Source organism: Sprattus sprattus, assembly GCF_963457725.1.
Source record: "Sprattus sprattus genome assembly, chromosome: 18".
Lineage (NCBI taxonomy): Eukaryota > Metazoa > Chordata > Actinopteri > Clupeiformes > Clupeidae > Sprattus > Sprattus sprattus.
The window spans coordinates 28,092,555-28,105,054 of record NC_137916.1 but is presented as its reverse complement, the minus strand read 5'-3'; the positions used below and the strand labels follow the sequence as shown (position 1 = coordinate 28,105,054).

At 45.4% G+C, this 12,500-nt stretch overlaps 1 protein-coding gene across 1 annotated transcript in view; it reads left to right on the top strand.

The window, feature by feature from the left end:
- sdk1a (sidekick cell adhesion molecule 1a) overlaps positions 1 to 12,500 on the top strand; it is a 170,058-nt gene that overhangs the window by 87,785 nt on the left and 69,773 nt on the right. The window contains exons 12-14 of the mRNA XM_080856312.1: positions 257 to 430; positions 3,957 to 4,093; positions 6,092 to 6,239. Of these exons, the coding sequence (XP_080712438.1) occupies positions 257 to 430; positions 3,957 to 4,093; positions 6,092 to 6,239 (459 nt within the window). The remainder of the gene's footprint in view (positions 1 to 256; positions 431 to 3,956; positions 4,094 to 6,091; positions 6,240 to 12,500) is intronic.

The following is a 12,500-nucleotide window of genomic DNA, read 5'->3' as shown; positions in this document are numbered from 1 at the left end:
CATACCATCTTGGCAATATTACCAATACCTTTAATTATAAATATAACAACATATAATAGTGAATAATATAATACGTGTAATACTAATGCGGTAAACCTGTAACCAAAAGTGTTTGACTGACCAACAACTGTCATCACACACCTTAAAATGTGATCGTGTCCTTCACAGCTGAGCATTTTTTTAAGGGTTTTACGACACAGCAGCAGGAAGCGTAATGTATAACTGATGCCGTTTCTATTTTCCCCGTTGCGGTCAGCTTTGTGTGGAAGAAGGATGGTGAGCTGGTCACCCAGTCCAGAGGAGGGCGCATCAGCCTGCAGGACGGCTCTCTGCTCATCACGCAGACCTGGTCCGGCGACATCGGTGACTATACCTGCGACGTGCTCTCCCAGGCTGGGAACGACTCCAAGTCTGCCCGTCTGGAGGTCATGTAAGTCGTTTTTATTGGTTCTTTTTTTCCAGGCGGAGGCCCGCCATCTGCCTTAGTACTGCTTTGTGCAGCTCCTTCTGTGTGTGTGTGTGTGTGTGTGTGTGTGTGTGTGTGTGTGTGTGTGTGTGTGTGTGTGCGTGCGTGCGTGCGTGCGTGCGTGCGTGCGTGCGTGCGTGCGTGCGTGCGTGCGTGCGTGCGTGCGTGCGTGCGTGTCTGTGTGTGTGTGTGTGTGTGTGTGTGTGTGTGTGTGCTGCTCCGCCAGCGTGAGCAATGGGTGTCACCTTCCCCCTCAGTGCCATATTTCAGATTTCAATCGCAGGACACACACACACACACACACAGCACAGCGGCGGCATTAACAAACAAGAAACACCTTGTAGATTCAGTACACCTTGATTGCTGCTCCCTCTTTTCTCTTTGTACCTGTGGAAATATAGCGTTCCATTCAGGAAGAAATACAAAAAAAGAACTCAATGAAAGACAAAGTGAGTTCTTGGCTCGGTGCAACCGGGACTCTGAGGGCGGTGACATCCGCGCCCTCTACGGCAACCACTGTGGGACAAACGAGTCCTTCCTATTTTCCCCCCCCATGTTGTGTTCCCTGCTCTAGATCATTTACTCCAGGTGGGAGGAGCTCATTTTCGTGCTCACACACACACACACACACACACACACACACACACACACACACACACACACACTCCTGTTGCTCAGTAAGAGCTCTGAAGAAGTGTGTCTCCCACTGTGGGCAGGATGTCCTTTTTTTCCCCTGCCATTTGCTCCAAGAGAGTGAGTGTGCTTTCCATCAACAACACACAAAAAAAGGGCTTTTTTCATCGTCACTGAGTGGGCAGTAGCCTTCGGCCAAAGCTGTTTGAAGCCTCCGCTCTCACAGACCTTTGCTTTTAAGTCAGCATTTGTCTGCAGGATATGTCCAACCAACCTCCAAAGAAACATTTTAAAACCTTGGAGTATTGTTCGCACAAACTACATCCATTTTTGAAAATCTTCTATCCAATAGAGAATGCAGTCTGCGATTCGGCTTCGGTTCGGTTCTTGGGAAAGGATGTTGATATTTGAGCCATATATCAGCCAATCGAATTACACCTTCCCTTCCGTGCTCATTAATCACCGTGTTGATTGGCTGGGATTGTTTAAGGCTCGGTCCTAGCCACTTTGTTTGTTTCCCATTTACAACGCCAGGACTGTGTACTGACCATCAGAGTTTTTTTGAGCACACACACTAGGGAGGAGCAATTTGCTGAATTTGACAGAAACTATATGGGATGAGAAATGCAAACTGCTAAAACAAGAAACAAATAAAACATTTAGGCGCATTAAAAGCACTCTAAAAAATAAGAAATACATGCATTAAGGTTCACCAAAGAACAAAGTTCTTTAATGCAGTTATTTTGCAGAAACTAATGCATTGTGGAAGTTCTCATTGTGAAAGGTTTCCTCTTCACCCCTCGTTAAGGACGACAACAAAATGGCTCCTCTAGGATGATAGGGTGAAGCCCTCCAAGCCAAGTTTTTATCTATCATAGTCAATAGAGCATGCAGCAACATTAATGCCTTATGAAGCATGGCATAGCATTGAATTAGACAGATAAGGCTTTTAGCCTGTTGGAGGCCCACAATTTATTGATGCAGATACTTCATTTCATTTTAAAGCATACATTCCTCTTGCATACTGGTGCAGCAATGCAATCAGCTATTTTTAAGCTGCCGGCAGATGCCAGCCATATTTATACCACACACACACACATACACACACACACACACACACACACACACACACACACACACACACACACACACACACACATACACACACACACACACACACACACACACACACACACATACACACACACACAGATGCCAGCCATATTTATACCACACACACACACACACACACACACACACACACACACACACACACACACACACACACACACACACACACACACACACACACACACACACACAGATGCCAGCCATATTTATAAGGGCCCATCAATTCGATTGCATGTTTTAAAAGCTCTGCTGTGTAAAAGGAAAAAGGCCAGACGGAATACATGAAAATGTTTTCAACCGCCCTAGATAAGACGTACGGCAGTCATTACTTTGCGAGAGGCTTTTGCAGGGCTTTTGCAGGGCCCTCTTAAATCCAACCATTTGCCGGATCGAGACATCTACGGGTTGTATTTCATCATCCGCGACGCAGGAGCGCAGAAGACACGCAGCCCACTCGCCACGCCAGGCAGTCAGGCAGGAAGGAAGGCAGGCAGGCAGCCTCTCTGAGGTCCCTTCCAAGCCTGCGCAGGAGGAAAACAAGACGGTGTGATGAAACTCTGCGTTTCTTAATTCTCTCTTTGGGTTTAATTTACGACAGAGAGAGACAAACTTTTCTCTCAGTTAGCAGCTTGTTCCAGCTCTTGGCATGGGGCCCCAGCAGGGAAAGGATTCCTGCCCAGTGTGTGTGTGTGTGTGTGTGTGTGTGTGTGTGTGTGTGTGTGGGTGTGTGTGTGTGTGGCCCCAGCAGGGAAAGGAGTCCTTCCCAGAGATGATTAATAAAGCAATCAATACAGGAGAGGAAAAACAATCTGAGATGAGCACACACACACACACACACACACAAACACACACACACACACACACACACACATACACACACACACACTGAGATGAGCACAAACAAGCGTCTGTGAGCGTACAGCAAGAGCTGTAAAGGAGCCGGAGCTCCAGAGAAGTGAAGACACAACATGGACATCTGAGGCTGCGCGACCCTGCTGGGAAGGAACTCGATGAGAGGAATTTGAAATCGCACCTGTTTTAAAAACATGACAGAGGCCCGACCTGGCCCGGGTTGGCAGGAAGGGGGCCTTGTGGTGTTGAGCTTGGTATCTTCATTGTGTGTGTGTGTGTGTGTGTGTGTGTGTGTGTGTGTGTGTGTGTGTGTGTGTGTGTGTGTGAGAGAGAGAGAGCGAGAGTGAGAGAGAGTGTTTGTCCGCCAGCCTATTTGTAATAGAGAGAACAAGAGAGAGGGTGAACACAAACAAAATTGAAAAGCAAAATAATTATATCGATTTCCCACGGCAGTTCCCCCTGTGCTTGTGTGCATTTGTCTGTGTCTGAGCACATACTGTATGTGTATATGAGAGTGTGACTTTTTTTAATCTATTTCTCGTGTGTGTGTGTGTATGTGTGTGTGTGTGTGTATGTGTGTGTGTGTGAGAGTGTGCATGTGTGTGTATGTGTGTGTGGGTGTGTGTGTGTGTGTGTGTATGTGTGTGTGTGTGTGTGTGTGTGTGTGTGTGTGTGTGTGTGTGTGTGTGTGTGTGTGTGTGAGAGTGTGCATGTGTGTGTATGTGTGTGTGGGTGTGTGTGTGTGTGTGTGTATGTGTGTGTGTGTGTGTGTGTGTGTATGTGTGTGTGGTGTGTGTGTGTGTGTGTGTGTGTGTGTGTGTGTGTGTGTGTGTGTGTGTGTGTGTGTGTGTGTGTGTGTCCTCTCACCTCTCAGTGAGCTGCCCCACTCCCCACGGAACCTGCAGGCCAGCCTCAACATCAGCGACAGCCGCAGCGTCGACCTGACCTGGATGAGGCCCTTCGACGGCAACAGCCCCCTGCTACACTACGTGGTGGAGCTCTCGGAGAACAGTAAGCTCAGCCTGATGCCACCTATGTCTACCCCAGCCTCCCCCTCCCTCCCTGGGCCAGCCTGAGGGAGATGAGCCCCCCTACTGAGCTGGATCATGCTCCAGGATCTCTCTCTCTCTCTCTCTCTCTCTCTCTCTCTCTCTCTCAGTGGTGTGCCCCCCTACTGAATGGATCATGTTCCAGGATCTCTCTCTCTCTCTCTCTCTCTCTCTCTCTCTCTCTCTCTCTCTCTCTCTCTCTCTCTCTTTTTGTGTTTTTCTTTCTGCTGTCATTGTCAACTTGTTTCAGGGTGGGCTCAGTTAATGTCTTTTTTTCTTCTAAAACCTCACTGTGACAAAGCCTTTTTATAAGAGAATTACAGATGAATGCAGTTTAATTAACCCTCGCTTGTGCATTTCAACAAAATCCCCATTCCCATCATGGCAACCTGTGACCTATCCACCCTTCACACCATCGGAGCACAAATAGCCACGTGCAAATTACATTGGTTACTCTTTTAAATCCGTGGAATAGTACAGATTTGTGAATGTATTCGATTTAAAAGTCATTCAGGTCCGCATCACACCTTACATGGTGTAATATAAGGTATACGGTGAAATGCGAGGCGGTGATAGTGTTCTCCCCTAATTCATGTTGTAAGAGGTAATTTGGACTCTATTCATTTACACCAGTAAAACCTTGTTGAGCCGGTTTATAAGAAGTGAAGTGGTCAAATTAATGTTTCCAGGTCTTTTTATATTTCCACACATCCCCTGCACTGCCCTGCGCTGAGTGGCTGCGCTGTTATTTTGACGCATTCATATTCAGGCGGTGAATGACCTTAATTAACGCGTGGCGCGCTCAGCCCCGCGTGTCCTTGTCCTCCCTCGGATTGTAAGCCAGGTCACCTGTGATTGCCCGAGCCGGTCATGCGGCGCGGCTGCTTTTTGTAGTTGTTATTGTTGGTCATCGTTAAGTATTTCCGCGCAGTGCCCTAGCCGGTGCAAAATGGGAACGACCCGCCTAATGGAACAAAACAAAAACAAAAAAAAAACATCCACAACAAACCCAGATTGATCTACTGTAGCTGGGAACGGACAGTGAAAGATTGCACCTCAGGAGGGCTACAGATTACCGGCCCTCATGGCACAATAGTCCAAGGAACCTCTGATTACTAGCACCTAGCCCTAGCGTCCGTGACTGGCAAGGCTTCTCAGTGGCAATGGCAGTGGAAAAGAGTGTTTTTTAAATTTGAAAACATATTATTATTATCATCGGGATTATATCGGATACACGTGTTTTATCCTCAAGGAGTCGTTGCCTATTTTTAAAAAGATTAAAAAAACAAATAAAGTCTTACTTATTATAAAACCAAATTATTCGTATACATCACTGAGTATGTCTGCTTTTTAAATTGTGCTTTTTTAGCCGTCTTTCACTATATGTTGTTATCACACCCGTTCATCACCAGACACTTAAGCCAGCAGTGAAAATGAAAGGAATACTTTGTAATTGGCTTAATAGTATTAATAGTCCAGCATTGTCTTTTTACTTTTGAACAAACCGTCCCCCTAATATCCTTTGATCTAAAACTCACGCTGATCAGCGCAGCGTGATCTTTTGTATAATTTTCAGGGGAAATCCTCCACAGAGCTCCATGTTATATGAGCCAGTCATTAAGTATTAATAACAGCTGGGTTAGCTTCCATGAGGGAATAGGTTAGGACATGATGTGTGATTAGCAAAATAGAAATGAGATGAGGAATTAGTGCCTGAACTGCAGAGGTAAGTAGAAGTGGAACTGCGCGAGCGTGTGTGTGTGTGTGTGTGTGTGTGTGTGTGTGCACGTGCGCCCATGCATAGAGAGCCAGTGTGGTATATCTGGAACACTGAACGATTACATTTTTCATCAGCTATCGTTCTGTCAACTTCTGCAATTTTGTATTAGTTTTCATTTCGTTTTTCCAGCGCTTGTTGTCTTTTGTCCACTTTCTCTCACCGTCCTTCTGCTCTTTGCAGACTCCCCATGGAAGGTTTACCTGCCAGAGGTGGACCCCTCCCTTACTGGAGCTGTGGTGAAGGGCCTCACTCCGGCCAGGACCTACCAGTTCAGGGTGTGTGCTGTCAATCAAGTTGGAAAGGGCCAGTACAGCACGGAGACCAACAGGTACCCGCCCCCTACTTACACACACACACACACACACACACACACACACACCGACACAAACAAACACAAACATACACCTACCACCCGCTCACACACACACACACACACACACACAAACACACACACACACACACACACACACACACACACACACACACACACACACACACACACACACACTTACACTAACTCCGCACCTCACAGACAACATCCCAGCATCCGCCTGTTCAAACCGCTAATTGACAGAGCAGAGCACTACAGCATCCTTTTGTTTTTGTTTGTCGTCTGGTCTCCTTTTAATGTGATGGGAATTGCCATTGAAGATGAGGTTTTGTCATCTCCTCTGCTTTGTGTTGGAGTGTTCATTAATGGCGGCCTGCTATCTTGCTGATTCATTCTGTGCTTCACAGGGGACAGTGGAGCTCTGTGTTAACGATGCTTTTCACTCTGGGAGCATCAGCCCAGCACGGCAGCATAATTATACTCTTTTTTTCTTTCATACTTTCACTTACAACAGTATAGGTTCTAGTTCATGTTGATTCATTATGTAGCACAACAACAAGGTTAATGAAGATGATGTTTTAAAGTGAAAGTGAAAGTCCTCTCTATTTTAGCTGTTTTAGCCCTCAATATGCCTAGAGATACCTGTATGAACCCTCACTCTAACGGCTGTATTCAGTGCTACAACATCCCTTGCCATCTCACAGCCTTTTCAGTTTCTGCCCAGACTAGTGCAGGCCAGAGGCCTTGATAATGACCTGGTAGATATTTCCAGATCCATCCCATTTAGTACTGTCTTTGCTCTACTCAAACCATTGTAGAAAACATGTGTATTTAGTTTGTCTTGAACCTCAACACACACACACACACACACACACACACACACACACACACACACACACACACACACACACACACACACACACACACACACACACACACACACACACTGTCCTGCAGGAGCCTTGGCATTTTGAGGGAACACACTGCCTCTGTAGAAAAGACCCTGAAGACACAGAATTTGAGCCCTGAAGGACTGAAAGTGGCTATCCCTCTCTCTCTTTCTTTCTCTCTCTTTCTCTCTTTCTCTCTCTCCCTCTCTCTTCTTTCCCTCTCTCTTTCCCTCTCTGTCTCTCTCCCTCTCTTGCCCCTCCCCTCTCTCTGTCTCTCTCTTTCTCTCTCTCTCCCCCTCCCTCTCTCCCCCCTCCCTCTCTCCCTCTCTTTCTCTTTCTCTTAATAAGAGCTTTCTTTCTCTGGGTGTCAGACACCTTGCCCATGTCTGCTGTGCCAACTCTTATCAGCACCTGACAGGTTAGACGGGGCCTCTGGAGGAGGTGCTGCCCAACCTTCACTGCCCAAGTGTCGCCTCTCCACCCCACGCTGCAGAATTAGTCGTCTGTATGCGTCGCCCCGAATCGCTTTGCCATGCGCCCATAAGTCAGAGAGAATGTGAACATCCTCAGGAAGCAGATATTCTGCGGTGAAAAGCGTCCAAGGCAGGCTGTGTGTGTGTGTGTGTGTGTGTGTGTGTGTGTGTGTGTGTGTGTGTGTGTGTTTATTCTGAGACATGAGGCAGAGGGGAAGAGTGTTGTGTGGATCATGACAGCACGCCCAGTCAAAATGCCAAAAGCAGTTAAAATGGCCGACATCCTGGAGGAAGCCAGTCATCTTGACAAAAGCCACACTCTCGGGAAAGCTATATCGCTAATCCACACAGTGTCATGGGGCCTTTTCTGGGAGCTCAATCATAGCATAAGACTGCTAATAGGATGATAGCATGTGTCTGACCAGTTTGGCAACTTCTTGACTCTGAGACCTACTTTGGGGAGCACATGTTTGTTATTTTTCCCCTCATAATAATATGTCACTTGGGTTAATCTCTGAGAATAATCTGATGAGACTAATATTAAAATTTCAACACCTGGAACACTGGAGAGTGAACTCCTATCCGACCTCAATTAATACTTAACTTTATCTTGGCCATACAGAACACTTGAAACATTTAAGAGCTTTAATTTATGAAATTGGTATTTAAATTATCCATTAGGTTGGGTGAGACCAGTTTAAACCATAATAAAATGGTGCTTGGGATCTGCCAGATGTTCTAGTGAGACTCAAAACTGCAATATTTCCCAATTATGTAGTTATTTACTATTTTCAGTAACACTTTTATTCTACTGCTATTTTAATACGTTTTTCTTCATCTTTAAATGCTTAGACAGGCTTATTTTAATACAAGTAATTAGACTCATCCTCTGACAATAACCATTCAGATATTGCCTGGAATCGCACCATACCCATAGTGAACAGGGCCATAGTGAACAGGGCCATAGTGAACAGGGCCATAGTGAACATGGCCATAGTGAACAGGGCCATAGTGAACAGAACCATAGTGAACAGGGCCATAGTGAACAGAACCTGAACCAAACAGAACCAAACATGAGACGCTCAGATACAATCTGCAGCTGATTCTGTTCCCGAGTATACTGTTGCTGGTGAACACCTCAGATACCAGTGTTAATATCTCCTCCTTACCCTCTGGATACACACGTGGCACATACCCGTCGCTGTCACCCCCTCACACACACACACACACACACACACACACACACACACACACACACACACACACACACACACACACACACACACACACACACACACACACACACACACACACACACACACACACGAGCCGCACGCGCCCGTGAGGTGTTTTCCAAGCAGCCTGTGCTAGTTTCCGCGCGAAGCTGCCTCTTCAGGGACGGAGTTAAGCAGGAGACAGCGAGCGACGCGGAGCAGCGCAGCCGTGGAAGGCTCCCCCCATCAGTCTTCTGTCTCCAGGCCCGGAGTCGCCGTGTCACATCTGTCTCTTCTTTGCCTTATTAGGCAGAGGGAGCAGTAAAATGGATGACAGTCTCATAAAAACGCCGTCTAGCCTGCTCACCCGTAATGAGACGTGGCAGAGGCGGCTTTGGCTGGCATTCATTGCAGTAGTCTGTTGTTGTTGTTGTTGTTGTTGTTTTTGTTGATGTTGATGTTGTTGTGGTGCCACTTGTTGTCTTTGCTGCCGCATCCTGCTTCAAGGTAACACTATGGGAGATGTTGTCATGAATATTCAGACTTATAGAGCCGGCGTTCATGGCACCGCCATCATTCAAAGCCTGCCTGTTGATATTGCCACCTGCTAATAAGTGGAGCAGGCCTCTCGACGCTGTACGGATGATTAACCGCCTGCTTTTTATTTTTATTTCCCGACACCGCCACTCTCGGGTCATTCCATTAGGCCTTCGCCACAGCAGCGCACACACGCCGTCATGTCCTGCGGGGAAATTAATGGATCGGCGGCGGCATTGTTTATGCTGAGAGGCAGATGTTTCATGGCCGCGAGGGCCACACCGCCAGAGTGTAAAACAAACGCGTAAATATACCCGTGAAGGACAGGGCCCGCCTCAGCCCCGGCGTCGTGGCAGGCCGGCCGACGGAAGAGAAACCGCCGTATGTTCGTGATTAGGCAGATTTACGTACACATCGCCGATCGAGAGAGGAGAGAGATGCGCCAGGATGTTAGTTATCAAGGGTATTAATTATGAAATGGGACTGCTGGGGGGGAGAAATAACAAGTGGCCAGAGATTTTAGCAAGAGGTTGACCATAAATCTGAAATAACCCACTGAACCCCATTAAAAGTTAATGCAGATTTAACCGTCCATTAGCATGGGCCACACGAAGCAGGATGAACAGCGAGAGAGACACGATCTCGTCCGAGTCTGCCACCCCTGGCGCCGCAATCCATTTTTAATTTTCATTCATTTGAGAAAAGCTCATTACGTCTCGGGAGTGTGAAGGTGTTTCCAGAAGTCTCGGATGGTGACTTTTTTTACCGAGTGCAGAAAAACAGACCTTTGTGATTCAATGATGTCATGCCTCATACCCCTTTCTTAGCATCAGCAGCCGGGGTGGAAACAATTCAACTCTAAGTCAGGGTGTGAACCAAAAACACTTCAAAACAGAGAGAAGGGACATGTTCCATACACAGAGAGAGATAGGGGGAGACATGGTCCATACACACGCAAATAAGGGGAGACATGTTCCATACACAGAGCGAGAGAGAGAGGGGTGAGACATGTTCCATACCCACACACACAGAGAGAGGGTGGAGCTCCTCTGTGTGTATTCTACCATTTTGAATGCTCACTTTCCCCTCATGGCCACTCCGCTGAGGCTGAACTGGTGAAGAAGGATCTTCATTCAAAAACACTCTAGCTTTCAAACAACCCTTTTATACTGAACTGGGTTTACTCTTGCTTCTCCCCGTGCACAACAGTGACTCAGTGGATTTTTTGTTGATCATTTACATATGGGAGTGCGCCTGTCACTACTTGCATAAGCGTCCAGATTAGCGTCTAGCAAGGGAGCAAAAGCTTGCCAGGTTATCCATCCATAATGAACTTGCTTCCTGTGAGGAGCTAACGCTATGCTTTCACATTACAAATGGACCTCTGCTTCTCATTATGTTTTTATTATTTCTCTTCCTCTAGGGAAATATGCATTGCATCTCATCATGCTTATTAGTCTGCGGATTAGTAAGAGTTTTAGTAGCATCAAACACGTTATTACGAGGAAGGCTTGTTGTTTTTTCTCTACCCTCCTCCTTTAGGATGTGTCCTTTTGTTGAAGTTTGCAAATTCGGGTCATCTGGGACCGTGTGAGATCTGTTTGAAATGTTTGATTAAACTATAGTTAGAGCATCACTACCGGTATCGCTAACATGCATTCTAATTGTATTCCTTTTAGTGTTTTTGTTATCATCTTCATAAAAGTTCCACTTCATATAAAAAAACGATTCTCTGTTGTGTAGGCTCCTGACCTGCATCTATTCCAGAAGTTTGAAAAAAAAAAATAATAAATGTAGACATCGCTGAGGCCACAAACATGTTTGGAAGCACTAAGCAACAGCTGGAAAGGTCTGCAGGTCTTCTGTCCAATTTGCAAGAAGAAAAAAGAAAACCAACAGGAATAAAATATGGAGAGAGGTGGATGTTTTGAACACTTGACAGAAAGTGGGTGAAAGTTTAAGTGTAGCTGTTTTGAAAACTCTGACCTTGACTCTTGACTAGAGTGTGACGCCTACAGCTGCATCAAAAAAAGATTCTGTCCCCTTTAACCTTCAAGATATTCAGGTATTGTAAGTACAATTCAATGAAAATATGGACTTACAGAAGATTCAGAAAACCATTAAACTCCAAAAGTCAGTATTTTGTTGACTGACCATTATTCTTTATAACCTCCAGTGAGTGTCTAGTAAGTGCTGACTGGCTTCAGACACATTTGTATTAGAAACGTACCCCATTCCTTAGGTGGAAAAGCTTCCAGCAGTGATATTCCCTAATTTTCCTCGGGATTAATAAAGTATCCATCTATCTATCTATTTATCTATCTATCTATTCTTTAGCTTCCATGCTGCCACTGTTTCCTTTCAATCCACCAATGATTCTCAGTGGGGTTGAAACCTGGGTGCGGAGATGGTCACTTCAGTTCTTGCCTCATCAGATAATCCTGTTGTAATGCAAGGGTTTTGCTATCTTGATCAAAATGTCTGATTGAAAATCTCACTCTTTCCCCCTAGGTAGGTTTACCTTCTGTACAATAGGCATTTCATTTTCATATAATATTGCTAACTGTGCCTTTTGGAACAGTTCTTGTGCCACTGAAGTTTTGATGTAATGAAATAATAATTCCTTCTCTCACATTTTGTGAGTGCTGATTCCTTTTCCATTTACATACATATCACGGCTTAGGCAAATTATGTGTCATTATTGAGCTCCCAGAGGCTTAACACAATTTTGTCGCCTTACTGACTAATAAGTGATTTATAAGAACAACTTTGATTAGGAGTTAGGAGAATAATTTAGCATACTATTATTATTATTATTATTATAAGGGGAATAGTTTTGTATATAGATATCTGTGGAGAATTTTAATGTTCTTTGTATAATCAGCTTTATATCATCAAATGCAATCACGTGTATTGGTAATGTATATTTACCTCCGCCAAGGAGGTTATGTTTTCGCCCCCTGTATGTTTGTTTGTTTGTTTGTTAGCAGGATTACGCAGAAACGCATGGACCGATTTGCCTCAAACTTTGTGGGGAGATCGGTTAATATAATGGCACTAATTGATTAGATTTTCAGATGTCAAGGTCAAAGGTCAAGGTCACAAGGCGGAGGTTTGCATTCTCTGAATGCTCCCATTCTTGTT